The sequence below is a fragment of the Mus caroli genome, unplaced genomic scaffold (assembly GCF_978045245.1).
Source record: "Mus caroli unplaced genomic scaffold, Mus_caroli_1 scaffold_4, whole genome shotgun sequence".
Taxonomy (NCBI): Eukaryota; Metazoa; Chordata; class Mammalia; order Rodentia; family Muridae; genus Mus; species Mus caroli.
The window spans coordinates 113022717-113048827 of NW_028227259.1; the positions used below are offsets into that span (position 1 = coordinate 113022717).

The 26111-nt window shown below is 49.1% G+C and overlaps 2 protein-coding genes and 1 long non-coding RNA gene across 8 annotated transcripts; 1 reads left to right on the plus strand and 2 right to left on the minus strand.

Annotated features, from left to right (window-relative positions):
• The first annotated feature begins 6347 nt into the window (after positions 1-6347).
• On the plus strand, positions 6348-21180 carry Idua (alpha-L-iduronidase). The gene is made up of 14 exons (XM_029477197.2): positions 6348-6753; positions 7370-7510; positions 16752-16837; positions 16956-17063; positions 17358-17453; positions 17542-17744; positions 17819-17998; positions 18109-18325; positions 18627-18836; positions 18916-19037; positions 19122-19247; positions 19320-19396; positions 19710-19810; positions 19924-21180. The coding sequence occupies exons 1-14, from the start codon at positions 6599-6601 to the stop codon at positions 20028-20030; spliced, it is 1929 nt and encodes a 642-aa protein (XP_029333057.1). The 5' UTR covers positions 6348-6598; the 3' UTR covers positions 20031-21180.
• On the minus strand, positions 7221-15760 carry Slc26a1 (solute carrier family 26 member 1). 6 transcript variants are annotated; one of them, XM_029477195.2, is made up of 7 exons: positions 15459-15760; positions 15095-15214; positions 14644-14762; positions 14269-14352; positions 12516-12668; positions 10727-11344; positions 7221-9985 (listed from the first exon to the last, which is right to left on the minus strand). In XM_029477195.2, exons 6-7 carry the CDS (start codon positions 11315-11317, stop codon positions 8462-8464), a joined length of 2115 nt encoding a protein of 704 aa, XP_029333055.1. In that variant the 5' UTR covers positions 11318-11344; positions 12516-12668; positions 14269-14352; positions 14644-14762; positions 15095-15214; positions 15459-15760; the 3' UTR covers positions 7221-8461. The 6 variants fall into 6 exon arrangements, with proteins under 6 accessions (XP_029333055.1, XP_029333052.1, XP_029333056.1 ...); XM_029477192.2 differs by having other exon boundaries at positions 15095-15218; XM_029477196.2 differs by having other exon boundaries at positions 12516-12598; positions 15095-15265.
• Positions 20551-24272, minus strand: LOC147005323 (uncharacterized). The gene is made up of 2 exons (XR_015046966.1): positions 22856-24272; positions 20551-20810 (listed from the first exon to the last, which is right to left on the minus strand). It is a non-coding gene; the product is annotated as an uncharacterized LOC147005323 (long non-coding RNA).
• Between the last annotated feature and the right edge of the window lie 1839 nt (positions 24273-26111).

Genomic DNA, 26111 nt, shown 5'->3' on the forward strand with positions numbered 1-26111 from the left:
AGGGGTCCTCTGTTCCTCTTCACTAGTCTTTTTGCAGACTATATCTAGCATGGTGCATGCCCGTAACAGCTCAGGGTGCTAAGAAACTGACCTTCTCTCAGATGCTAAGGCAGATGGTCTTTTTCAGCTTTCCCAACTCTTGGCCATTGGCCCAGCATCCACTTTCACATCCTGGCAGGTTCTAATCAGGTAGCCTGCAGCCATGCAGACAGCTGTCTGGAAGGATATACAACCTACACTTCCTTAGGAAAGAGGCCTGACATGCCAAGCAGGCTCTGGTAATTCCAGTTTTGGTTGGAACAGAGCAGGGCTGTGTGTCCTAAGCCTTGACTGGGGTTCCTAAGGGATAAGAGGATAGGGCAGGGACTATAGAATTGATGGCCTGCATGACTCACTGGGGCTCCACGGTAGGCTCTACTGTCCACCTTCTTGGGGCTCTAGAACAGGGATGCCCATTTTGTGTGAGTCTGGGCTCTGAAGTGGTTGGTCTACATATCAGAGATACTCTATTTTCTGTCTGGAATTAGCCAATTTGGGCATGGTAGGAGTATATATTTCTAGGATCAAAGCCTCAAATCTAGCACATAGAAAGTGAGAAAATATAGATAATATAAGCAAGATATATAAAAAGTAGAGGTTGCCCATCTAATAAAGGTATAAGCTAAACATTGGGAGGGGGGAAGCACTTGAGATTCTGTATGACCAAATATGAGCAGGGAAGGTAGTATAGGACAGAGCCCATTGGAAAGGACCAGCTGTTGTAATCTTTTTGTATACTGTGTAAAGGTTGTCTTTGTATATTCAAATATTGATTTCTGTACCAGCAGAGAGCTGAGCACTAGCCGACTTTGGGACTTTGGTATTGTTATTTTTTTTAAAGATTCTATGTATTTATTCTATGTATATGAGTACACTGTTGCTGTCTTCAGACACAACAGAAGAGGGCATTGGATCCCATTACAGATGACTGTGAGCCACCATGTGGTTGCTGGGAATTAAACTTACGACCTTTGGAAGATCAGTCAGTGCTCTTAACTGCTGAGCCATCTCTCCAGGCCCTAGTATTGTTATTTTAAAGGCTCATCACCAGTATCATATTTTGTAAACATTCTTCCTCCCTCACCTTTTGATTGGCTTAATAAAGATCTGACAGCCAATAGCTAAAACAGGAATTGAGGGAGAAACTTCCAGGCTGAGAGAGGGTCTCTGGGAGAATAATCTGGAGAAGGGGGGTTTTGGCAGTGTGGCATGGAGGAGGTCCTAAGTATCAGTATGTGTGTGTGGGAGGGGGCATAAGTGACCATGTGGTAGACATGGACTATAATAAATGGATTAATTAAATTAGAGGTAGCAGGGCATAGCCTTGCTATAATGCCTAAGCTTTTAAAAATAATAAGTATCTGTGTTTTTATTCAAATGCTGGTAAGTCTAAGAAAGCTCAGCAGTACTAGCAAGGCAGGCAGGCTGCTTACCTCAGGCTTAAGATGACAAAAAGTGAGTTGAATGCTGTAGTTCCAGCTGTCAGGGCTCCATACTCCAACCTCACATATTAAAAATGGCAGTGTGAACACTGACCACTGCTAGTGGGCGCTCCTCCAGGAGCTGGTTCCTGCTCCTTTTGGTGTAATTTTAACAATGCTCAGAACAGCCTACCTCAGCCTTGAGAGGACACCCAGCTCTCTGGGCTTCCCTTAGAGCCCCATTTGTGATCACACCTTTTCAGGGAAGAGCCTTTCTTACCCAGGCATAGGTACAGCATTCTATATAACCCATGCGCCTTCAGACACAAAGTCGTGTGTCTTGGAATTTATTTCTTGTACTGGGAACATCTGGGCTAGGAGATGGATGTCATCGGTTCCTCTCTGAACATCCCTGCAGATTCTGGTCAGAATGCTGCCTGCAGTCTCCCAGCCTCCATTGCTTTCTACTTCGTGAATGCTAAGGGGCTCACCAAGCAGTCTGGGATCTAGGGCAGAGGTGACACCTTGAGTACGATTTTTTTGAGGCCACTATAGCCCCCTTTCCTGTGTTTCCCTTCTGCTGCCTCCTCGTGTAAGCACACGGTTGCATCTGAGATTCACTGGATAATCTAGGATAATCTCACATCTTAAGATTCTAATGCAGTTATACCTGCAAATCCCCTTCATCACATACAACAGTGGAGTTAACCCTGCTAACTACCTTTAGTGACTGTGTTGCTATTAACATGCAGTTTAACTCTTTAGATACATTTGTCTTTATGCCTCCATAAGCCATTTCTACCATCATTGCTTTCTGCAGTCACAATACATTGGATTTATACAGCTTTTATACCCCTTGTTTTCATTCTTTCTGTTTCCTCTGCATTCAACTGAGGATCACTCTCTTTCTGCTTGAAGAACAGCAGGTAATATTTCCACAGTGAAAAATGGGTGGCAACTGCTGCCCTCACAATTTCTCTAAAATGTTCCTACTCAACCTTTACTTTTCAAAAACATCTGTGTGTTTATGTATTACATATAGAGATATTTCCTACTGTGTTGTGCAGGCTGGCCTCAAACTCCTAGCTCAAGAAATCCTTTGGCTTCAATCTCCTCAGTGTCTGAGAATCAAAGCATAGATCATAGCCCCCACCTGGAAATGTCTTTTTTTGTTGTTATTTTTCTGGTTTTTGTTTTGTTTTGTTTTTGTTAAACTTAATAAGTTACCAATTACTTATATGCTATTTATTCATTTACGTATGTATGTATGTATGTATGTATGTATTTATGTCAACATGACACAAGCTAAGGTCTTTGAGGAAGAAGAATCCTCAGTTGGGAAAATACCTTCATCAAATTGTCCTTTAAGGGCATTTTTTTGATTAGTGACTGATGTGGGAGGGTCCAACCCGTTGTGGGTGGTGTAGCCCTGTGCAGGTGATCTTGGGGAGCAAGCCAGTAAGCAGCTTTCTACCACATCTTCTGCTTCAGTTCCTTCCTGCTTCCATGTTCCTGCCTTGAGTTCCAGCCCTGTCTCAGGGATGTACTAGGATTGGGAAGTGTATGTCAAATAAACCCTTTCCTCCCAAGTTGCTTTTTTGTTTTGTTCAGCAAAAGAAAACACACTAAGATGCTTGCTTTCAGGACTTAGGTTGTTTTTAGTCTTCAGGTTCAATACTGATGCTGAAGCTGGCACTCGTTTTATTGTTCGGCTCTTTGAAAGCAATAGGTCATTTCCGTTTGATTGCTTCCAGTATCTTTTTGTTGCTTGTTTCATTTTGTCTTTTCCCTCTTGGTCTTTACAGATCCTAATAATTTTTTTCAGTGCTGGGGGGGTCTGCATATGGCCTTGCACATGCTAGGCAAGAACCGTACCACTGGACTACATACCCAGTTCATGACTTTTTTTTTTTTTTTTGTAATTTATAAAGTCCTGTGGCCTAATGTTTGAGTCCCTTTTTTTAATTTTTAATATTTTTTTATTACATATTTTCCTCAATTACATTTCTAATGCTATCCCAAAAGTCCCCCATACCCCCCCCACTTCCCTACCCACCCATTCCCATTCTTTTGGCCCTGGCATTCCCCTGTATTGGGGCATATAAAGTTTGCAAGTCCAATGGGCCTTTCTTTCCAGTGATGGCCGACTAGGCCATCTTTCGATACATATGCAGCTAGAGACAAGAGCTCCGGGGTACTGGTTAGTTCATCATGTTGTTCCCCCATAGGGTTGCAGATCCCTTTAACTCCTTGGGTACTTTCTCTAGCTTCTCCATTGGGAACCCTGTGATCAGTTCATGACTTTTTGAGACAAGGTCTTGTTATTTAGTCTAGGCTGTCTTAAAATATGATTCTCCTGCTTTAGGCTGCTGAGTGCTAAGATTATAAACATGTACCTCCATGGGCTCTTTATAGTACTTTTTAATTTTTTAATGTTTATTTTGCCTCTATGTATGTCTGTACACCACATGTGTCCAGTGCCTGTGGAGGCCAGAAGAAGGTGTTGGATCCCCCGGAACTGTAGTTACAAATAGTTGTGGGCCACTGTGTGAATGCTGGGCTTTGAACCTCTGGAAAAGCAGTCAGTGCTCTTAACTGATGAGATGTCTCTCCAGTCCATACAGTGATTTTTAAAAATATCGGAGAGCTTGATTGTGTGTTTGTGTGTGTGCGTGCGCGCACAAATGTGTGCTCATGGAGATGAGATCAACATTGGGTGTCTTCTTCAATTGCTCTCCATCTTTGAGTTCTTTAATATTTATTTATTTATTTATTTATTTATTTATTTATTTATTTATTTATGTGCAGGAGTACTTGAGTACCATAGCAAGCATCTAGGGGTCAGAGGACAACTTACAGGAAAGAGTCAGTCCTCTCCTTCTACCACGTAGAATCCAGAGATTGAACTCATGTCACCAGGCTTGGCAGCAAGTGTTCATGTCTGTTCCCTCACAAGATCCACCTGCTTTTTGAGACAAGGTCTTTCAGTAAACCCAGAGCTCTGAGATTCTGCTAGACTAGCTAGCCAGCAAGTCCCCAGAGATCCTCGTGTTTCCATCTCCCCAGTGCTGGGATTACTAGCGTTGCTACCACATCCAGCCTTTCCACTAGGGTTCAAATTCAGGTCACTTTACTAACTCAGCCACATTCTTGTCCTCTAATTTTTTAAATTTACTTTCAGAAGGTTATCATGGTGACCCCTTCAAATGCTATTTCTGCTCTACTCCCCTTTTATTTTCAGCTGCAAATTCAATTATACTGTTAGACCTTGTCTCCATGTCTGGCCTGTGGTTTCTGTTTTTTTTTTTCTGTCACTGTGGATTGTCCCCCAAATCTATCTTTCAGTTCCTTATTTCTGTCTTCAGCTAAGTCTAATTTGTAGCTAATCTAATCCATTAAGGTTCTGCCATCTTTATGATTTACATACCATAAAACATACCAATATAAATTATAGTTTTTACATTTTCTTTAACATTTTTTTAAAAAGATTTATTTATTGTTCTAAGTACACTGTAGCTGTCTTCAGACACACCAGAAGAGGGCGTCAGATCTCATTACTGATGGTTGTGAGCCACCATGTGGTTGCTGGGGTTTGAACTCAGGACCTCTGAAAGAGCAGTCAGTGCCCTTAATCGCTGAGCCATCTCACCAGCCTTTCTTTAACATTTTTATGATTTTATTTTTAAAGATTTTCAAGGACCTGAAAATGTCTCAGTGGTTAAGAGAACCTGGTGTTGTTACAAAGACCCAGATTCAGGTCATAGACGGTGGCTCACAACTGCTTGTAACTCTAGTTCCAGGGGATCTGACACCCTCTTCTAGTCTTCATGAGCACCAGGCAGGCACATGATAGACATATATACATTCAGGCATTCGCAAATACACATAAATTAGAATATAGGCAGCTAGGTATGGTGGCACATGCCTTTAATTCCAGCACCTAGCAGTGGCGAGAGCTCTGAGTTTGAAGCCAGCCTGGTCTACAGACTGAGTTCTAGGACAGCCAGAGTTACACAGATAAACCTTGTCTAAAAAATCCCCAATAATAATAATAATAATAATAATAATAATAATAATAATAATAATGGGACTAGACATGGTAGCCCATGCCTTTAGTTTCAGCGCTCAGGAGGCAAAGACAGGAAGATGTCTGTGAGTTTCAGGCTAGCCTGGTCTATACAGCAAGTCCCAAGTGAATGAGGACTACATATTGAGACCCTGCCTACATTAGTCTTCATTCAGAACAGATTACCCAACCAGGTAGTGTCTAGTTGCTGTCTATGGACACCAAACTTTGTATTTCAGTCACTGCAGAAGCATCACACGGGCTCCTGACTTTCTGATCCTTTCACGAGATTGTGGCATAGCTTTCATTTCTCCACCTAAAAACCTTCCTTTTACTGGCTTTCCTGAAGACCTAAGATTTAAAATCACCAACCTCAGGAACTATGAACACTAGAGAAGGGTTTCTTCCTTGGTGTCAGGAGAGATTTGCATGAGAAAGGTGCTTTTCATGGGTTGTTTGGAACTCCAGAGGTTCAAGGCTTGTGCTACCAAGAGTGACAGCTAATTCTGTTCCATCGTTGCTAAAATCCTGCTCATTGTGTGTGCACAATTCAAATCTTAAAGATTTGCACTACTGACCCTGCCTTTCACAGATGTTCAGCACTGATCTTTGGTTGTCCACTACAAGGAGTCACTTGGATTTCGGAACGTCTCATCTGTCCAGAATGAGAGCAGTCCCATTTTGGAAAAGCTCTGCCAAAGCACCTTGACTTTCTCCCCCAAATCCAATCCTTGGAGCAGTCCCACAGCGCCATCTTCTGATACATTTCTCCACTTCCACCCCACGACACTCCGTAGTGCCTGATTTGTTTTTCAGAGCACCTACAGGCCGCCAGCGAGACCGAGACAGCCGCAAGAATAATGGCCGCTCTGAGACACCCAAGCACTGCTAATGTTGGTTCCATTTTTGGAGCGCCTGGGACGCAGCGGAACTCGCCAGCACGGGGCGGCGCGTGACTGGGTTCCTTTTTGTCCCGGCCTGGCGAGAGGTCACGTGGGGCGTTACGCGTAGGCGGAACATTGCGACCGCCGCCTAAAAGCTTGCTGTTTGGGGTCGCCTGGATATCCTAACCATGCGCCCCCCGCGTCCCTACTCAGCTATGCTGACGTTTTTTGCTGCGTTCTTGGCCGCGCCCTTGGCGCTGGCTGAGTCACCGTACCTGGTGCGTGTGGACGCAGCCCGCCCGCTGAGGCCTCTGTTGCCCTTCTGGAGGAGCACCGGCTTCTGGTGAGGCCCACCACTTGTCAAGTCCAGGAGCGCCCCTTGCTCTATCCTCTGGGTTCCCCTCATTACAGCTTTGGGCTCTCTGCCCATCACTCCTGGACACTCAGAAGTGAAGAGCAAACCCCTTTAGGGCCCACCTTCTCAAGCTAGTCAGTTTCTGGAATGTGGCGTGGGTTTTCTAGCTTAGTGGGTCCCTCAAATGCCAGAGCCTCTCCCTAAGTGGCACCCAGGGATCAGGAGCGCAGTACTCGGACTATAGGTTCATGATTGGTGCTTCGGCAGAGCCTAGGAGTCTCCCAAAGTATCAAGACCTGCCCCGGTTTATGAGTGTGCCCCAAGTTTTTCTAGAAATACTCAGATCCTTTTTTTTTTTTTTTTTTTTTAATGGCAGGCAGATACCCTATTTAGAATATGGTTCTGTGTCCTGTGGGAGCTTCCCTCACCCAGCCCCCAAGCAAGACTGTAGAACATTCTGGTGAACGGGCTACTTTATCGTACACTCTGGAGACACATAATTCATCCACAAGGGTCTAGGCAGTTAGGTAATACATGTATAAAATCGAGTATGCTGTAGGCCCCTGTTTAGGACAAACACTTCACTTCTTTGTCCTGTCCCTAGCCCCCCACTGCCTCACGACCAGGCTGACCAGTACGACCTTAGTTGGGACCAGCAACTGAACCTTGCCTACATAGGTGCCGTTCCTCACAGTGGCATTGAGCAGGTCCGGATACACTGGCTGCTGGATCTCATCACAGCCAGGTGGGTGATGCTGAAGTGGGGACCCTGGGAGTTGCTGGTCAGAGCTTGTTTTACAGAGATGCTGAGGTGGTGGATCTGACCTTGTCGGGGCCAGCTGTGGGACATAGTGCTGGGCTGTGGGTGGGGGAGAATCATGGTAGGGCATAGGGCTGGGGCTGTGCTTCCTGTTAGAGCATCCTGTTGGGCAGAAGAGGAGGAGAATGTCTGCTTGGCTATGCCAAAGGCAGACCCTGGATGGAGCACAGGTGGTTTCCTCCTGATGTTTTTTTTTTTTTTTTTTTAGAAGTACTGAATGGGGTTAGGGTCTACTGTGTCTGGCTTTGTACCATACATATACCACATTGTGGTTACCAGTATAAGCTGTATAGAGACATTGTGCCCCAAGGTCAGGTTGAGGTTATATAAGTCACATTGCCTTAGAAAGTGACACTGGACTGTGGCTCTGGAGCAGGTGGCTGCCTTTGCAAGGGTCCAGTCAAGATGAGCACCAGGCATGAGGAGGCCTTTCAGAAATTCAGACCCTTGAGGCTTGGCTGTATATCCAGCTCATATCTGGTACCTGGTGGTACAGGGAATGGGAAAGTGTCCTTTTGGCATCTTGGAGGTCATATAATTTGCAGGATTCTGTTTCAGATAAGATGACAACATAGTATATCAAACTGGGCACTGTGTGGGCTGAGGGATCATGTGTGTGGGTACAGCTACCCTGGTTGAATAGGCACCAGGGGGCAGCAGTGGACTCAGAGGTAGAGAGTCTAGATCACTGAACGTTTGGAATCCTTGAATGTATTAAGGGTGCTGCACTTTCCTTTCCTTAGTTGGAGTTCCCTGACTTCTCCAGGGCAACGGTGGTCCGAGGGTATATCTCTAATGACTTTATCATTCATACCACTCCTACAAAGGAGCTCAGCACTGGCTTGTGGACACAGGTGTCGGCTCTTGAGGGCCCTGCTAGAGGGCAGAGTCAGCAGCCAGCAGCTCCTCATGGCGGGCACATGCAGCCTCCACAGCACTGTGTACACTGGGAAATAGCAGCTCATCTTCAGCTCCCTGTTCTTCCCCAAGGAAGCCCCCTTTTCTCAATGTGTCTCTCACTGAGGGACTGCAGCAAGCCAGAAGCAGGGAGATGTCCAAGGCCCTGTAGTCTCTGCGAAGGTCTTTCAATGTGGCCATGCCAGCCACATCCAGGAACAGCAGTGGTGCACAGTCAATGACCACTGTGTGGAAACCAAATGCCAGGGGTACCACCAGCCCAGCCCCACTGCTCACTGAGCCCAGATCCTTGCCATCTGCAAGACTTCTGTTACTGACACCCACCTCTGGGCCCTGATCCTTCCTGGTGGCTGAGTGCCCTGCATCCAACCCTGTGAGTCTGTAGAGAGACCGAAGGAAGAAGTCCTTGTTGGCGTAGTAAAGTGGACCTGTGAAACGGAACACTCGTACCTCAGGTGGGGGCAGGAGGCCCTCAAATTCAGCAGCATCCTCATAGAAGGTGGAGTCTCCAATTCGGGCAAGAAGGGCAGCCCGTGGACGCTGTGTACGGCCTGCCAGGCTGAGCAGTGAGAAGAACACTCCAGCTAATAGTCCAGCCTCGGTGCTGACTAGCACACAGGTAGCTGCAGTAGCCACCCAGACCAGTGCATCAGCAGGGCTTAGCCGCCAAAGTTGTGGGAGATCCTTCACCTTGCGCAGCGCCCCCCGCAGGCTGACAACAATGATACAAGCTAGCACACATCGCTGCAGATCGTGAAACAGTGGAGCCAGCACCAGCAGCACCAGCAACACCACAGCAGCACTGACCACACTGGACAACTGGGTCTGGCAGCCAGTGGCTATCTTCACCAGAGTTTTGGACAGAGCAGCACTAGTGGCGAAACAGTGGAAGAAGGCAGGCAGCACATTGCAGCAGCCCACAGCTAGCAGCTCTTGGTTGGCACTGACAGAGTAGCCATGACTACGGGCAAACATTTCTGCCAAGGAGATGGAGAAGGCTGAGCCCACGAGGGCCAGGGACATGGCATCCAGGGCCACACGCCACATTATCTTAGGGTCTGGTACCTGTGGGGCCACAAAACCAGTGGGAATGTTGCCAGCCACCCTCGAGCCAAACCGTGTATGGAGCTGTCCAAAATGGGACACAACTGTGGCCACCACAATAACAAATAACTCTGTGGGTACTGGCACCTTCAGACGGTGTCGGTAGCGATCTGAGAGTTCCTTAGCTGCCAGCAGCACTCCTAGGCACAGGGCACTGGTGACCACATCACATATGTTGGCCTGTCCCACATTCTGCAGCAAGCTCAACCATGTGTGGACCACCATGCCTAGGCCCTGGTGCCGAGGGATCTGCACACCCAGCATGTGTTTTGCCTGAGAAGTCAAGATGGTCACAGAAGCTCCCATAGCAAAGCCATCGAGCAGTGGTTGTGAGAGATAGGTAGACACGAAGCCCAGCCGGAGGATACCCATGAGGACCTGCAGATGAAGTACAGTCAGTTTGATAGGTTATGAGCCAGGAACCACCATCAATATAGACCGAGGGGTGCGGGTCACAGGGATCTACGCTTGCTTATCCCTCTGAATGGACTCCTTCTGTTTTCCACATACATCATGGGCCAGAACAGGGGCGAGCTATGTTCTGTTCTATAGATGTTGCATGTGCATGCTCACTTCTCATGCTCTCACACATGCAGAAATTGGTTTTGTTTCAGAATTAGGGTTGTAGGCATCATGAGGCAGCCCCTTCCCCCGTGTCTTATGTGTAGCTCCTTCCACCAAGCTCCCTCCCAGGCAGCCACAGAATAGAAGAATAGAAGGAACAGAGAAGACAGGGTCAACAGAAAAGAGCAAGGTGTGGGGAGACCAGGGGAATAAATGCATCTCTACTCCCAGGTCCTGCCTGGGTCAGTAAGCCAAGGTGGACATTGGGGTTGTAGTCTAGCTATACACCTGAGCCATGGCCACATTTGCCCCAGTGCCCTACTCAGACCACACTGGCCAGGCCAGCCCTACATATCCCTCCACTCTGTGCCTTCAGCCCCTCTGGGACCTAGGCCTGGGCTCCACCTCTACCTTTGCTGTGCTATTTTCTCTCTGAGCCTTAGGGATACTTTCTCTACATGCTTCCAGGCTTTCCTGGTAGTGAGTGGCAAGCACCTTCAGGTGCTCTAAGAAACAGGGCCAGCCAGCCTGCTTGCTGTGCAGCTAACTCTTTACCTGATAAAGCCCGGCCATCAGAGTAAGGGCAGTGGCAACACGAATGGCATAGCAGTCCCGTCTGCAGTCCTGTAGCCCAATGGTCAGTGTTGTAGCTGAGTTGTTGATGGTGCTGTCATTGTTCCTGGGCCCTAGAGAATCCTGGGAGGGGTCAAAGCCAGCCAACTGGAGTTCTCTGTCCACCACCTGACCCACCATGAGACACAGCAGGCTGAAGATGCCCACATTAACATGGCGGGAGGTGCCCATGAGGAAGTAGATCAGGTTGGCAAAGAAGGACGTGTAGAGGCTATAGATGGGCTGTAACCCAGCCAGCAGTGAGTAGGCTATGGCCTGTGGCACCAGGATAATGCCAATGACCAATCCTGACATGACATCACCTGCTAGGTATTCCTTAAGGCGGTACTGGGGCAGCCAGTGTATGGCAGGAAACAGGCCCTGCACCAGAGCCTGAGCACAGGGCATACTGCAGGTGCAGCTCTTCTTCAGCCTGGCCTTCAGTGTTTCCAGCAAGCCCTGGGACACAGGGGGCTGCCGTCGAACCAGCACCAGTGTCCCACCCTTCTGTTGGGGCTCAGGAGAAGCGTCCATCCTGTCACACCAGGCTCTTTGGCTAATCTGCAAGGGGGAATGGGCATGGTTAGGTGTCTAGGCCCTCAGAGCCCAGGAGCCAGCTTCACAGTGAGGTTTTGTCCACCCAAACACAGACATCAGCTATCAGAGCTTGTCCTACTGATGTGAGGTTGTACTTGTGTGTGGGTGAATATAAGGCCTTGAGCTCCAAGATGCTAGTTTTATTGTGAGAGGTGCTTATGGCAGCAGCATGCCTCAGGGAGACATTTGACCTAGCTTCAACCCCAGCAGTGCTCTGTGGTCTACCTAACTCAGCCCCTATGTGAAGTCTGCTGTCTAAAGCATTCTGAAGATCACCTACAAGGGCTAGACTAGGCCTCCACCAGCCCACATATGCCCAAGCCACAATGACAGTAGAGGCAGATGCATCTTGAACTTGAACTCCAACCTCTTCCCACCCAGCCACCCAGTTGGGCAAGGGTCTCTGCCAGTCACTCAACTTCTACATGAGTTCTCCCAAGCCATCACTTGTTCTCCTGTGAACACCATGGGCCTGGAGGTTGGCAGAAGACCTTGTATATTGTGTGTGCTGGGGCCCTTGGTCTCTGATAGCCTTCTTCATGAGTTTAGAATGTGTCTCACCAGGCACTAGTGTGCTGTGGAACCAGTGTGCCCATTACACCATATGCTGAATCTCTTCTCAGAGGCTCAAGTACACCAAACAAGCACACTGCTTCACAGATGTCCACCTTTGGCCTGGCTGTCCTAGCCCCTTCTGACCTTGCTGTGGTACTGAAAAATTCTCAGGCTGTGCTGACCATGTGATGGCCTTGGTCCTGTTTACAGGTTCCAAAGTGCTTGTTTGTAATATTAATCAAACACTCTCTGTTCTCTTGCAACCCAGGACACTGTGGTGACTGTTGGAGCCAATTGTGCCTGGCTTGGGTACTGGGATAGCAGCTTCCCTGGTAGGGTTGTCTAGCAGGCATTCTAGCTCTTGAGTAACATTATAAAAACAATAATACATAAGGGTCATTGAACACTCTGAGGCTCACCCCAAGTGTCTAGGGGCTCAGATGTGTGGAGGAAGGACTATAAGTATCACCTGCCTTGTGTCTGAACAATCCCCAGAGAAATGGCAATCTAGGTTCCTATTTCTGCCCATTAAGCCACCTTTTCTGGGTCCTGTTGTATGGGTACAAGGGACAGTTCTTACCTGGGGCACCTGGCCGGCTCTGAAGGCTTTGCAGTATCCAGGGGCAGCAGTTTGCTGGTGGACTGATCCTCCAGTCACTCTGGCTTAACAGACAGAGAGCAGGTTGGCAGGCACCTCTGAGGCTGATCTGTGGAGAATACTCCGCTGGGCTCACTGTTAAATTATTTACCCAAAAGATAGCTGAGTCATGGGTTTTCCCAGTCAAATGAATGTTACCTGAGCTGCTAATCTGGTGAGCTAATCCAGCAAGTTGTACTATAATCAGAGGCTCACAAGTAATTACGGTTATGTGGGCCTGTGATAAACTCCCCTCTACAGAGGGGTGGGTGCTCCAGGTGCAGTCGTTTCTGTCTTGTTATGAGGAAGAGGAGGTGGAGACAGGAGTGGCTGAGGCATGTTACTTGAGTGTGAGGCCCCAGAGGAACTGAGTGAAATCATGAGATTCTGGGGTCAAATACAGCTGACTCCGCCTCCCCAGATGCTGGCTATCTTCTTTCACCGTCATGGAGACTGTTCTGGCTGGAGTAAGCTGAAGCTCAGGCCCTGTTCCATGTTCCCGAGGGCAGTGCATGCACAAGGCTACTGTTGTATGTGTACATACTTGTGAGTGAACACATGCCTGTGTTGTGCACAGCCTGTCGGCATCAAAATAGGTGTGTTCCTCCCTTGCAGCAGGGATTCTAGATTGCCCTCAGTTCCATCCCCCTTCCTCTCCTCCCCTCCTTAGTACTGACCCCCTGTAATCCTGATAAGGTACTTGGCCCCCACGTACCTCTGCAGGACATGAGACTTGCCTAGTGAGAATAGCTTAGAGCTAAATGTCCCTTTAACATTAGCTTAAGTAACCAGAGATCTCAGACTTGAGTTTTGCCCCTAAATTCTGTAAGGCTGGTCAGAACCCTCAGACCCACATCTTGTAGTGAGCAATGAGTTTCTCACATTGTGTGTAAGAGTAAGTAGTTTTGTGTAACGGTCTTGCTGTCTTCTGTGGGCCCCTGTATGCCGGGTGCTCTCCCATGCTGGAGGTAGTTCTTTTCATTATGGCTAGAAGGCCAGCTAGTCTGATCTGCTGTCTCCACAGGCCCCAGCACAGTGGGCAGTTTGCTTCGGGGCTGTGCAAAGTGAAGCTGTGTTTTACTCCTCTTATCCCCAAAGGTCTTAAGAACGGGTTTAGGATCAACAATTGTCTTACAGAACTACCTGGGACCCTGAGCCTTCATTCTTCCAGGTCAGGGGACAATAAGAATTCAGAGTTCCTTCCAGTTCACAGGTTGGACACTTCTTTGGGACATTGACAGGTCTTGTCCAGTTCCTGGCAGCCATGGGCCTGATCCCAGCCCCACTTGTGGGTGAGATGGGAATGGAATGTGAGTGGAGAGGCCAGATTGGAAAGCCTGACTGACACTGGGCTGGATGCTCTCTGGTTTAGGTACTCCTCCACCTTTGCTCTCAGGCACCCCACCTGGATGCTGTCCTGTCTCTTCAAGAAGGCCTCCTGTTCCTAGAAGAGCCTATTTAGGGCCCCAGGGTTTTAACTTGTTCTGTCCTACCTTTGTAGGGTTGGGTCTCCTCTTTCCCTTACAACAAGCTCTGAAGTGAAGCCACCGTTTGCACAGCAGTTGGTAACGGTGGCTTACAGGAGCAGTTACCCAGTGGGTGTGGCAGGGTTAGTCAGAACATCTCTTGGGTCAGATAACAGGCTCCTTTAGTGGTCTGGGGATAACTACTGGGGTGTCATATAATGATAACTTACCCAGTTACCCACATAGGGGCCTCTGAGGAATGTACTGTTGCTACATCTTTGAGAATGGCAGAGCTGAAGTTGTGGAATGATGCCCTGTAAACACATAGGTGCTGGGCTGTAGGAGATGGTGGGAGTATTCACCTTCATTTCAAAGCAGAAAGAGAACAGTGTAGGGATGGCCCCACCCCTTTCTACCACCCTGGGTGGGAGGGATTGGACAGGCTCTCCTGGTTAGTGTCCACAGCAAATGGGAATGCAGATGAAGTCATGTCTTCCATGGTTTGCCCCTGCTCTACTTTTCCCTCTGCCTCTACAGCTCTGTGCACTCAGGGTGGCGCTGCAATGGGTATGATCAGGCCCACTGTCCCACCCCAATGTGCTCACCTTGGCTCGCTGCTGGACACACAGAGGGCAGGGGTATGAGGCCCGTACGTCTGTTTGATCCTATGAAGCTCGGTGATTTTTTTCTTTTATCTCTACGTCCACCATTTAAATACTGCATTCTTTATTTGGGAAGAAAACATCATACCCTGCCCATCAGTGGAAAATGGTGGGGCGGACAGGCTTTAGGACCAGACCAGAATTTCTGTGCCTTCCTGGAGCTTCAGCAGGTCCTCCCGAGAGACACCAAGTGTTTCCGCACTACACGCACCACCCCCATCCCGCTTGGCATCCCGCATAGTCAGGCGTTTGTAGACCGCGTTTTCTTCTCTGCCTCGGCCCTCCCAAGCGTTCTGAGTGCACGGCTACTCCTCTGCGGAAGCGTTCCACCTCCCCGCCGCCCGCTCAGGCTTCCCCTCCCCCCAATCCTCCATGCACTCGCCCAGGCACTCACCAGCCGCTGTGGCCTCATCCTCTAAGCGCACGCGCTCCGCTTCTAGCTTCGGAGGCTTGGGAGTTGCTGAAGGCAGCTGTGAAAGGGCCCTTGTGCTTCTTTGCTGGGGCTGCGCCTAGTCTGGCTGTACAGAGAATTGCCTGCCCCAGCTGGGCTATGGCTCAGGCCACTCTGCAGGGGATGGCAGACTTGCCTACACCTCCCCTCAATGGCGCGCCCCCCTCCCCACTTTAGGACTCTTAACACCACCACCCTCCCCTCAAGGCAGCAGAGAGGGACAAAGGACTGCTCCCTAGATTTCCTGGGTATGGGAGGCCCCGGGAGGTATGGGGTGGGTGGGTGGGGGTGTCAAGCAGATACCCACCTCCATACTGGGTCCCAGTCTTGGAACATCTTTGATCTGAAAGATGAGCCTAGAACATAGCCCTTTTGCTGAGGCCTGCTTCCTTTTTTTTTTTTTTTTTTTTTTTTTTTAACGAGACAGGGTTTCTCTGTATAGCCCTGGCTGTCCTGGAACTCACTTTGTAGACCAGGCTACCTGCCTCTGCCTCCCAAGTGCTGGGATTAAAAGCATGCGAGCCACCACCGGCCAGCTGAGGCCTGCTTCCTTGAAGTGTGTTCTCTGCCTGGTTTGTGAAGACAGGGAGTTGATGACAGTTTCTGCCTGGGACTTTGGAACAAGGATTTAATCTTTATCCAAATGCTTATTAGGTTTTATTTATTTGCAACTGGTTTTGACCATTGGATGGGAAAGGAAAGAGCTGAGCAGGTCTGTTTGTAGCTCTAGGCAGAGGCTCCAATCCAAAAGCACAGATGGCAGGCTGGACTTGGGGGCAGTAGCTAATGTGACCATGTACAGTGAGGGGGTTGATGTGCCTAGGAGCTGCTGCTTCTTATAGAGGTTGTTCTATCGCCTACAGTGGGGAGTCTGACTACCATCCCTCTCCAGACAAACCCACGAGCTGTCTCGCTTGTCTTTAGCAAGCTCTCAGACCCTGGTAAGACCGACTCTTCGTACCTGTTGGCTGGTGCCTTCAGGTTACCTCAGCTGCAGATTTAGCCTTCAGGGTGGCTCTTCACCCCTTTGCTGGAGTTGTAAGCCAGAGACAGAGCTCCAAGCATCAGTGTCCTGAAATCCAAACTACTTGCCCTACAACTCACCTCAGATCTGGCAATTGACAGTATCCTGGAGTCTCTTCCTTTATGCCCTTTCACCTCAATTAGCCACTACCAGGACCTTTTCAGAATGTTGTGGCTTTGTTTTGTCAGATGTCTTTAAGATGGCTCGTCACCTGTCTCATGTCTTTCCACCTCAGTGGGGTGACTGACCAGAGCCCTACTTGAATATCTTGAAGGTTTCAGACATACACATTCCCATTCCATGATGAGTGTGATAGAAGCTTTCATAGTCTCCCCAAGTTTTCAGGTTCTTTAAGGCTTAGTGTAGGGTTCTATGTACACATACTCAGACATACTCAAACATGTCAGACTTTCACAATGCTAGTCTTTTCCAAAGGGAAAGAAAGCCCATCTGGTATCCTGGCTCTCCCCGAGAACTTGGGGCCCCCACATGCTTGAGTGTGGCCCTAGTTTTAAACCAGAGTGTGGAGAAATACTGCTGCTCTCTCCAGGACTGACCTTCCCCCCACCCCCACAGGAAGTCACCTGGGCAGGGACTGATATACAACTTCACCCACTTGGATGCATTCTTGGACCTTCTCATGGAGAACCAGCTTCTCCCTGGTGAGCAATGGCCCAGCGTTCTCCCACCACCCGCCATTCTGTGTCCTGGAGAGTGGTGCTATCTCAGCACTAACTGAGTAGTTGGGTATGATGGGACAACTACTCTTGTGTGTTTCAGGATTTGAGCTCATGGGCAGTCCTTCTGGGTACTTCACGGACTTTGAGGACAAACAGCAGGTGTTTGAATGGAAGGACCTGGTTTCTCTCTTGGCCAGGAGATACATTGGTGAATAGAAGGGGGAAATCCTGGGGGCTGTAGTGGGTTGTCCTGGGGAGGTTCTCCTCCTTGGTCACCCAGGCCACCTCGTGGTCTTCTCTGCCATAGACATCACTATTCCCTAGCCCTACATGCCTGATGGGTGAGAGATTCACCTGATAGGGGTGGGGTACGGTACTTGATTGAAGCCAGGTAATCCCATTCAAGTGGAAACCCTCCCCCCCCACCCCCCACCATTCATGGGTCCTAGGAGATACCAGGTGGGCTCCATCCCCAAACCTGAGAGTAGAGCTCCCTCTGCAGGTAGGTATGGGCTGACACATGTTTCCAAGTGGAACTTTGAGACTTGGAATGAACCAGACCACCATGACTTTGACAACGTGTCCATGACCACACAAGGTAGGCAGCGTTTTTCCAGACCCTGTTGGGTGGGCTGTATGAGAGGGAAGCAGAACAATCCCAGACCCTCAAGACCCTCCTGCCCTAGGCTTCCTGAATTACTATGACGCCTGCTCTGAGGGGCTGCGCATTGCCAGCCCCACTTTGAAGTTGGGTGGTCCTGGGGATTCCTTCCACCCCCTGCCAAGGTCACCAATGTGCTGGAGCCTCCTGGGTCACTGTGCCAATGGAACCAACTTCTTCACTGGCGAGGTGGGCGTGCGTCTGGATTACATCTCCCTGCACAAGAAGGTGTGTGGTGCTCCCACCCCTCCCTGCCTCCTTTGAGCTGAGCCTGTACTGAGTGAGGTATGTGCTGGCTGCAGGGTGCAGGCAGCTCCATCACCATCCTGGAGCAGGAGATGGCAGTTGTGGAGCAGATCCAGCAGCTCTTCCCTGAGTTCAAGGACACCCCTATTTACAATGATGAGGCAGACCCTCTGGTGGGCTGGTCCCTGCCACAACCTTGGAGAGCTGATGTGACTTATGCGGCCCTGGTAGTGAAGGTGGGTCCTTGCCATCATGCCTCCTCCAACCTCAGGAGGCCTTCCTTGGTGGGGGTGGGGACAGTACCAGTGGCCAGTGATACAGGTTCCAACTGTCTTCACGTCCACAGGTCATTGCACAGCACCAGAACCTGCTGTTTGCCAACAGCAGTTCCTCCATGCGCTATGTGCTCCTCAGCAATGACAATGCCTTCCTGAGCTACCACCCGTACCCTTTCTCCCAGCGCACACTTACTGCTCGCTTCCAGGTCAACAATACTCACCCACCCCATGTGCAGTTGCTGCGAAAGCCAGTACTCACAGTCATGGGGCTCATGGCCCTGTTGGGTGAGTAATGACCTTGCTTCTGCATGTGCTGAGTCACAAAGTGAAAAAGACCATGTTTGCCTGGCACATCCTGTATTGAGGGAACATGCTGGGAAGGCGCAAAAGCATACTTCCTCCAGCTGCTGGGTGAGTTTCTTAGGTTGGTTTTCCAAATTTCTACCTCTTCATCTCCTCCCACCCTGTGGGCTGAACAGTATAACAGACTCCCAATATATAAATGGTGGGAGCTAGATATTAGGGTAGGAAGCCAGATGCTAGGTATGAGAGAGCCAACAGCCTCAGCCCTCTGCTTGGCTTATAGATGGAGAGCAACTCTGGGCAGAGGTCTCAAAGGCTGGGGCTGTGTTGGACAGCAATCATACAGTGGGTGTCCTGGCCAGCACCCATCACCCTGAAGGCTCTGCAGCCTGGAGTACCACAGTCCTCATCTACACTAGTGACGACACCCATGCACACCCCAACCACAGTATCCCTGTGACTCTTCGCCTGCGTGGGGTACCTCCTGGCTTGGGTGAGTGGGGTTCTGAAATAAGGTGGGAACCCAGCTGTAGTGGGCCCAGGGTGGCAAACCATGGTGTCTGGTTCCACAGAGCTTGTCTACATAGTACTCTACTTAGACAATCAACTCAGCAGCCCCTACAGCGCGTGGCAGCGCATGGGCCAGCCAGTCTTCCCCTCTGCAGAGCAGTTCCGACATATGCGCATGGTGGAGGTTTGTGGGCAAGTGGGGAGGGATGGAGGGAGGGGGTTTCTTAGGTACTGAGATTTGCCAACACATGCCCTTCCTTATCCCCAGGACCCCGTGGCTGAGGCACCACGCCCCTTTCCTGCTAGGGGCCGCCTGACCTTACACCGGAAGCTTCCAGTGCCATCACTCCTGCTGGTGCATGTATGCGCACGCCCCTTGAAGCCACCGGGGCAGGCAAGTGGCAGCCTCCTACCCTACCTGTGAGGCTGGTTAGCTCAGACCTTCATAGCTATTCCCTCCTTACAGGTCAGCCAGCTCCGTGCACTGCCCCTGACACGTGGACAGCTAGTTTTGGTCTGGTCAGACGAGCATGTGGGCTCCAAGTACGTGAGTGGGGTGGTCCTCCTTTTCTATGTCATCACCTTAGTAATCATTCATCTCCCTCTGCTGTCATATGTTCGATACACACTGTACACACCTGCACAGACCCATTTGTGTCTGAGTTGGAGATCACCTACAGTGATAGTCTCCAATCCCCTCAGTGTGGCCTGTCACAATTTTGAGAGTGACCAGGGACCTTGGATGTGCTAGCAAGGGACCTGAAGAGTATAGGGTTGTGGGTCCACCCTATCCCATCCATCCAGGCCTTCAGAGTTTAGCTAGCACCAGCTTCAGTACAGACCCATCCCTCCTCAGGTGCCTGTGGACATATGAGATCCAGTTTTCCCAGAAGGGTGAAGAGTATGCCCCAATCAACAGGAGGCCGTCTACTTTTAACCTCTTTGTGTTCAGCCCAGGTATGCCTAAAACCTTAGTCTTGGCAATTGTACTGCTGGACCTCAGTACATTATGATGTAGGTTGGGTCTGGGGTCTGAGAACTTCAGGAGACATGTGCTTTTGTGTCTGCAGACACAGCTGTGGTCTCTGGCTCCTACCGAGTACGAGCATTGGACTACTGGGCCCGGGCAGGCCCCTTCTCCGACCCTGTGATTTACCTGGATGTCCCTGCCTCATGAGAGCCACTGGCTCCTAGTGACTTGTCTGACTGGTGAATGGAGTCAACCAGGATAAGCTAGTCTGCCATTAGCTAGGCAGCTGACTATCAGCTTTTGTTGTTCTTCCCCTATTTCCCTTTAAAGTGTCTTTCTCTACCTCAGACTTAGGGTCAGTCTTTGTGGCTAAGCACTTTACAGGCCCAGTTGGAGTGACCTTTGCCCACATTCCTCCCCATGCCCAGCTGTTCAAAAAGTTTAAATGTGGGACTGGAAAGATGGCTCAGTAGATAAAGTGCTTGCTGTGCAGGCACGGGGACTTGTGTTCAGATATCTAGCACTCATGTAAAGGCTGGGCATGACAATATATGCCTATTGCCCTAGGGTTGGTGGAAGGGACAGAGAGGCCACGGCTCCCTGGCCTTCCAGTCTACCTGAAACTGCAAGTTCCAGGTTCAGTAAGAAACCCTGTTTTAGAAAAATCAAGTAGAGAGCTTGGCACACACACACACACACACACACACACACACACACAGAGTCTAAATTTCGTTTCTTGAGCTTCTGTACTATCAAAAATGCAGTTATGTACTTCTGAAATACAACTGCACAGAGGAAGCATCTTCATTCCAACAGGAAAATAAATGACAGGGAAGGACTTAAGTGAAGCAAGACAAACGTTAAATCCTGCAGCTCCATTCTCAGCATCGGGGCCCATGTTCCTGTGATGTGCTGGACAGTCTGTGTCTGTGGTGTTGTCATTTACAGCCGCCATGACCTTTCTCCTAGGCTGGTGTCTTAGGCTTCCTATTGATTCGATAAAACACGATGAGCACAAGCAGCTGGGTAGGGAAGCATTCATTTCACTTGTATTTCTACATTACAGTCTATCATCGAAGGAAGTCAGGCAGGAACCTGGAGGCAGGAAGTCATGCAGAGGCCACGGAGAAGTGCTGCTTACTCAGGCTATGTTCTTACACATCCCAGGATCACCAGCCAAAGGGTGGGCCCCCACCCACAATGGTCTGGACCCTCCCACATCAATCACTAGTTTAAGAAAACAGGCTTATCTATAGGTCAGTCTTGTTGGGGCATTTTTCTCAATTGAGGTTCCTTCTTCCCAAATGACTCTAGCTTGTAATAAACTGAAATAAAGCCACCCCAATCTTGCCACACATTACCTGGCCTCCCAAGTCTTCCTTTGAAATCTGGGTGGAAGCCAACATAACCCTGTCACTGTAACTCTGATATTCTACCTTCTAAGCCAGCATCCTGTGGATCACAGTCTACTATCAGCTTGAGTGGTAGTTGAGGACTCCTGGGTCATCCATGGCTACAATAAGCATGAAGTGCCTTGTGGCTTAGTCCCATGCATTTGGGTAGAATATTATGATGATGATAGCTAGTAGAGGGGGAGGCTGTTCACCTCAAAGGGAACAGGAAGTAGAGTGAGGATAGAATTAAGCCAAATACTTCTTCACTGACCTGCTTTGTTTAACTCAGCCCTACATCCTAAGGTCTCTAGAGTCTCCCCAAACAGACCTATTACCTGGAAACTAAACTTAAGATGTAAGTCTGGGCTGATCTTAATAGGCTGATATTCCTACCTTGGTTCTAGCCACTGGAAGAACCCTCTCTCTTTTAGTACAAACCCCTGGTGTGCCCCACCAGATAGCCTGTTGGACACACATGTCCTTAATTCATTCTGCACATTTTCCTTTTCTCCATCAGCGCACAGAAGTTCAGCATAGAGACGTTTGTGCTGAAATGTAGGCGTACTCCCAAGCTCTCCCCAGAGTACTATCACCTACTGTTCAGGAAATGAGTCTGAGTGCAGTGCTCATGCACACTGCATGGCTACATCCAAAGTCACAGTTCCTCTGCCCTCATGCCTCTTGAAGTGACCGAAATATGATGACCATGTGATGGCAGGGTGTTTTTTAGTCCTTTGTGGACCCTAGGCTGGCCTTGACATCTTGGCTCACCTGTCCCAGGGTTACTAGTATTAAGATTATAGGTGTGTACCACCATGCCTGCCAATTACCTCTCACTTTAAATAAAATATGACATGTCCCACTACCATGAGATCACCCACAACAGGCTTGTCTGGAGAATCCTGAGCTTTTCAGAGCTTGTCTCCCACCCCTTGGAAATATGTTTTACTAAGCCCTCTGAGGCACGTAACTTCCTGCCTACCAAGCCAGTGAGCACGGCCAGCAGGTTGCATTAATTTTGGAAGAGTGATATCATCAAGGCAAACTTGAGGTGTGCTGACAGCCATTGTGGGAAAAGAAGACTGCTCTCGATGAGACAAAGAGCACTTTACAGTGGAGAAGCTGGTGTGTCAGGCAGCCGGGCCTCAGATATAGTGGGTGTTGCCGCGGTTATGCATGTAATACCCGGGGGGTGGGGATTGGTTATGAGGATCTGGAGAGAGACCTCCTAATCAATCTCCCACTCTGTCCTGGAAACTGGAAAGGGACCCAAAGGGTGATCTTTAGAACAAGCAAGTGTGGTCTGCTGGCTGATGTCCCCAAACCTCACTGACCGGTAGGCCAGTTTTCAGGTGACAGAACTGTAGCCACTCAAGAGTCATTATCAAACCACTGTAGGAGTTCACCTTCCCTCTTCCCAGTGGCATCCAGCCTCCTCCTTTCTAGGCTCTGTGTCTGTAATGTGGCTCAGGTCAGGAGTTGAGACCCTGGAGCAACATTATGATAGTTTGTGCCATTAAAGGGTCCTGTGGGCCCACCTCGTTAGCCTTCATGTCCAGCAGTGCTCTGCAGCCTGTAGTTTGCATGGATGTAGGTAATTTCTCAGGCCCTCTCACCTTGCTGATGATATCTTCTTACCTCACTGGTACCTTCAGTGTCGCAGACCTCTGCAGGCAATGTGGAAGTGCTTGGGTAATATCCCTTTTCAAGAGCCAGCCCTGAAGCATCCTATCTGTCTGTGCTGTGGTTGCTTCCAAAAGGCTCCAGATATTGTTTGGTACACTCAGGGTTGTCCCTGTGTACGTCAGGAAGGGAATATCACCATCCTCCTTGCCACAGTATGTGCATGCAGGGTATAGTCCAGGTCCCTCCTCAGTACTTTTGAATCCTGTACATACCTAGTCTCACACCACAGACCTCAGGCCCTTGGTACTCTAGGCAGTTAAGGTAGGAACGACTGAGGAGAGCAGCTTACTGATTGGCTCTCCATGGCTTGCTCAGCTTGCTCTCTTTAACAGATACACAGGTCCACCTGCCCAGAGATGGCAGTATCCACAGGGTGTTAGGTCCTCCCACATCAATCAAGAAAATGCTCCTCAGAGTTGCCTACAAGCCAGTCTGACAGAGGCCATTCCTCAGTTGAGCTTTCCTCTTCACAGATGACTCTAGCTTGTGTCAGGTTGACAAAACCTAATCTTGACAGAAAGGTCTATGTCATAAGGCCTCTTCTGGCCCTGATGACTGGGGCATAGTTGGGGCACCTAGGCCAGAAGGGCACTACCTTGGCTTGGAGATCTCAGCATATAAATCTTGGCTAATACTGCCTCCCTTCCCCTTTCTCCCATGTGGATGGTGACACACCAGGATTTAGGGCTGTGGGGAGGTCTGATTGTTGCATGGCAGTCCTTCAGGGGTCCAGGGCTTGTCTTCCTCAAAACTTGCATCCGTTCTGGGTCCATCCCTCGAATGTTCCCCATCCTCAGCTTTTTCTAGACATTACCATGCTGGGTGATACCTGCCTGCCCTGCTCTCTAGTATGGGTTCAGCTCTAAGTCAGAATCCTTCCTGTAGCCCCCATTCAGGGAATCTACTTGGTCTCATACAGGAGAGAGACAATGTGTAGGATATCAGTGACTAGAGACTCTTCCTCACTAAGGCTAAGGCTGAGTCACGGACAATTCCCCAGCAATTTTGTGTCACCGGACCCCATTCACTGGTCCTTTATGACCCCACAGAACACTTGTTCATGGGGCCTTGGTATCCAGATTTCTGGACAGAAATTCCACCAGATCAAGTGCTACCTGGGGGTGGGCATTGAGACTGTACACTCCTGCCCATGCCTGAACCACTGCCAGGTGAATAGAAAAACAGCCTTAGGAAGTACCCTGGCCAGTGGCTCTGGCAGAACTGGGTCTGAAAAGACTCTCCTACCTATCAATATGCAAACTAGGGTGAGGCTTTCTTAGTACCTGTGGCTCCTCCCAGCACCTCTTACTTCACCCCTACTCTAAACCTCTTTAGCCTAGGGGCTGAGCTTCTTTGCTTCTCTCCCCCCAGCTTCTCTTTCTTATAATATCCTGCCATTTTGGCCACGTGTTCTCTTGGCCTCATGCTCCTTGGCTCCTCTCTTGGTCCAATTGCCTTATCTCCGCTTCCTCTCTCGCTCTGCCCCCGCTCTCCCAGCGACTGGCTCAGCCTGGACCCTTCCAGATGCCACTGCTTGAACTCTCCCTCAGATCTACAACATCTCCTCAACCACACCTTGGAGTGGCCGTGCCCTCACGTTGATTGAGGGTTATATTAGTTAAGTTTCTATTGCTACAATAATACACCATGGCCTAGGCATCTATGGAAGAGTTTATTATGGCTTATAGTTGCAGAGGGATAAAGGTTCATTATGGCAGGAAGGCATAGGAGTAAGAAGTAGGCATAGTCCTAGTAGCAGGAAACAGATCTCAAACAGACACACAAATCAGAGAGAGTCTCTGATCATAAACTCTCAAAAGCCTGCCTCCAGTAGAGTATTTACTCTAGCAAGGCTGCACCTCTTTGTGATCCTCTCCAAATGACACCACCAACTGGGGACCAAGTATTCAAATGTCTGAGCTTATAAAGAAAATTTCTTTTTTTTTTTTTTTTTTTTGGTTTTTTCGAGACAGGGTTTCTCTGTGTAGCCCTGGCTGTCCTGGCACTCACTTTGTAGACCAGGCTGGCCTTGAACTCAGAAATCCGCCTGCCTCTGCCTCCCGAGTGCTGGGATTAAAGGCGTGCGCCACCACGCCCGGCTAAAGAAAATTTCTAATTCAAACGGCCACATTCCATCCTCTGGGCCCCATCAGTCGGTGGCCATATCATGATGCAAAACACATTTAATCCAACTTCCCAAAGTTTTTTTTAATATCTAATACTGTTAACCCAGAGTCTCATCTGAAATGCAAAACAATCTCAAAATCAAAAAGTAATGTTATATTATATACACATATGTATGTATGTATGTATGTGCCAACTACAAGGACATAATATACATTACCATCCTAAAGGGGAAGAATGGAGTATAGTGGGAAAATGCTGGACCAAAGTAAGGCTGAAGCCTAGTAAGGAAAACTAAGTCCTGTAGACTTTAGGTTTTTTTTTTTTTTTTTTGGTTTTTCGCGACAGGGTTTCTCTGTATAGCCCTGGCAGTCCTGGAACTCACTTTGTAGACCAGGCTGGCCTCAAATTCAGAAATCCGCCTGCCTCTGCCTCCCCAGTGCTGGGATTAAAGGCGTGTGCCACCACGCCCGGCTAGACTTTAGTTTTAAAGGGCTTAGATTTCTCAGCTTCTCCGACTTTGCTGCTGCAACATACATCTCTCTTTTGGGGATGGTTCCAAACCCTGCCTGTAACTCTTCTTGACGGATGCCTCATGGCTTAGCATCTCTCACATTCTGGGGTTTCCATAGCAACCCACTTCACTGTCACAGCTTCATGCAGTGGCCTCTCAGGGCTTTCAGAGGACTCCCAAACGCTGCCTGGCCTCAGTCGGGAACAAAGCTGCTGTGGACACCTGTGCGTGTGCCTTCATTTCTGTTGGTCGTGGGCCTGGGAGTATGATGGTTACAGCATACGTCAGATAGAACCCGTGAAACATTTCCACAATGGTGGTGTCTCATTACACACTCAGCTAGCACGAGTGTCAGTCATGTTGTATTTGCTGCTGTGATGGATCTTTCTATCGTGATCTTCTATCTCGACAGGCACATACAAGGCATAGTGGATACAGTGGACACAGAAGTGTCCATACAGCTTGCCTTGTCCTTTACAAATATTGAATGTTCTACTTCCTCCCTCCAATCTTATCTCTCGCTCTTCTCTTTTTTTGATGTAGGGTCTCACCGTGTAGCCTACGTTGGCC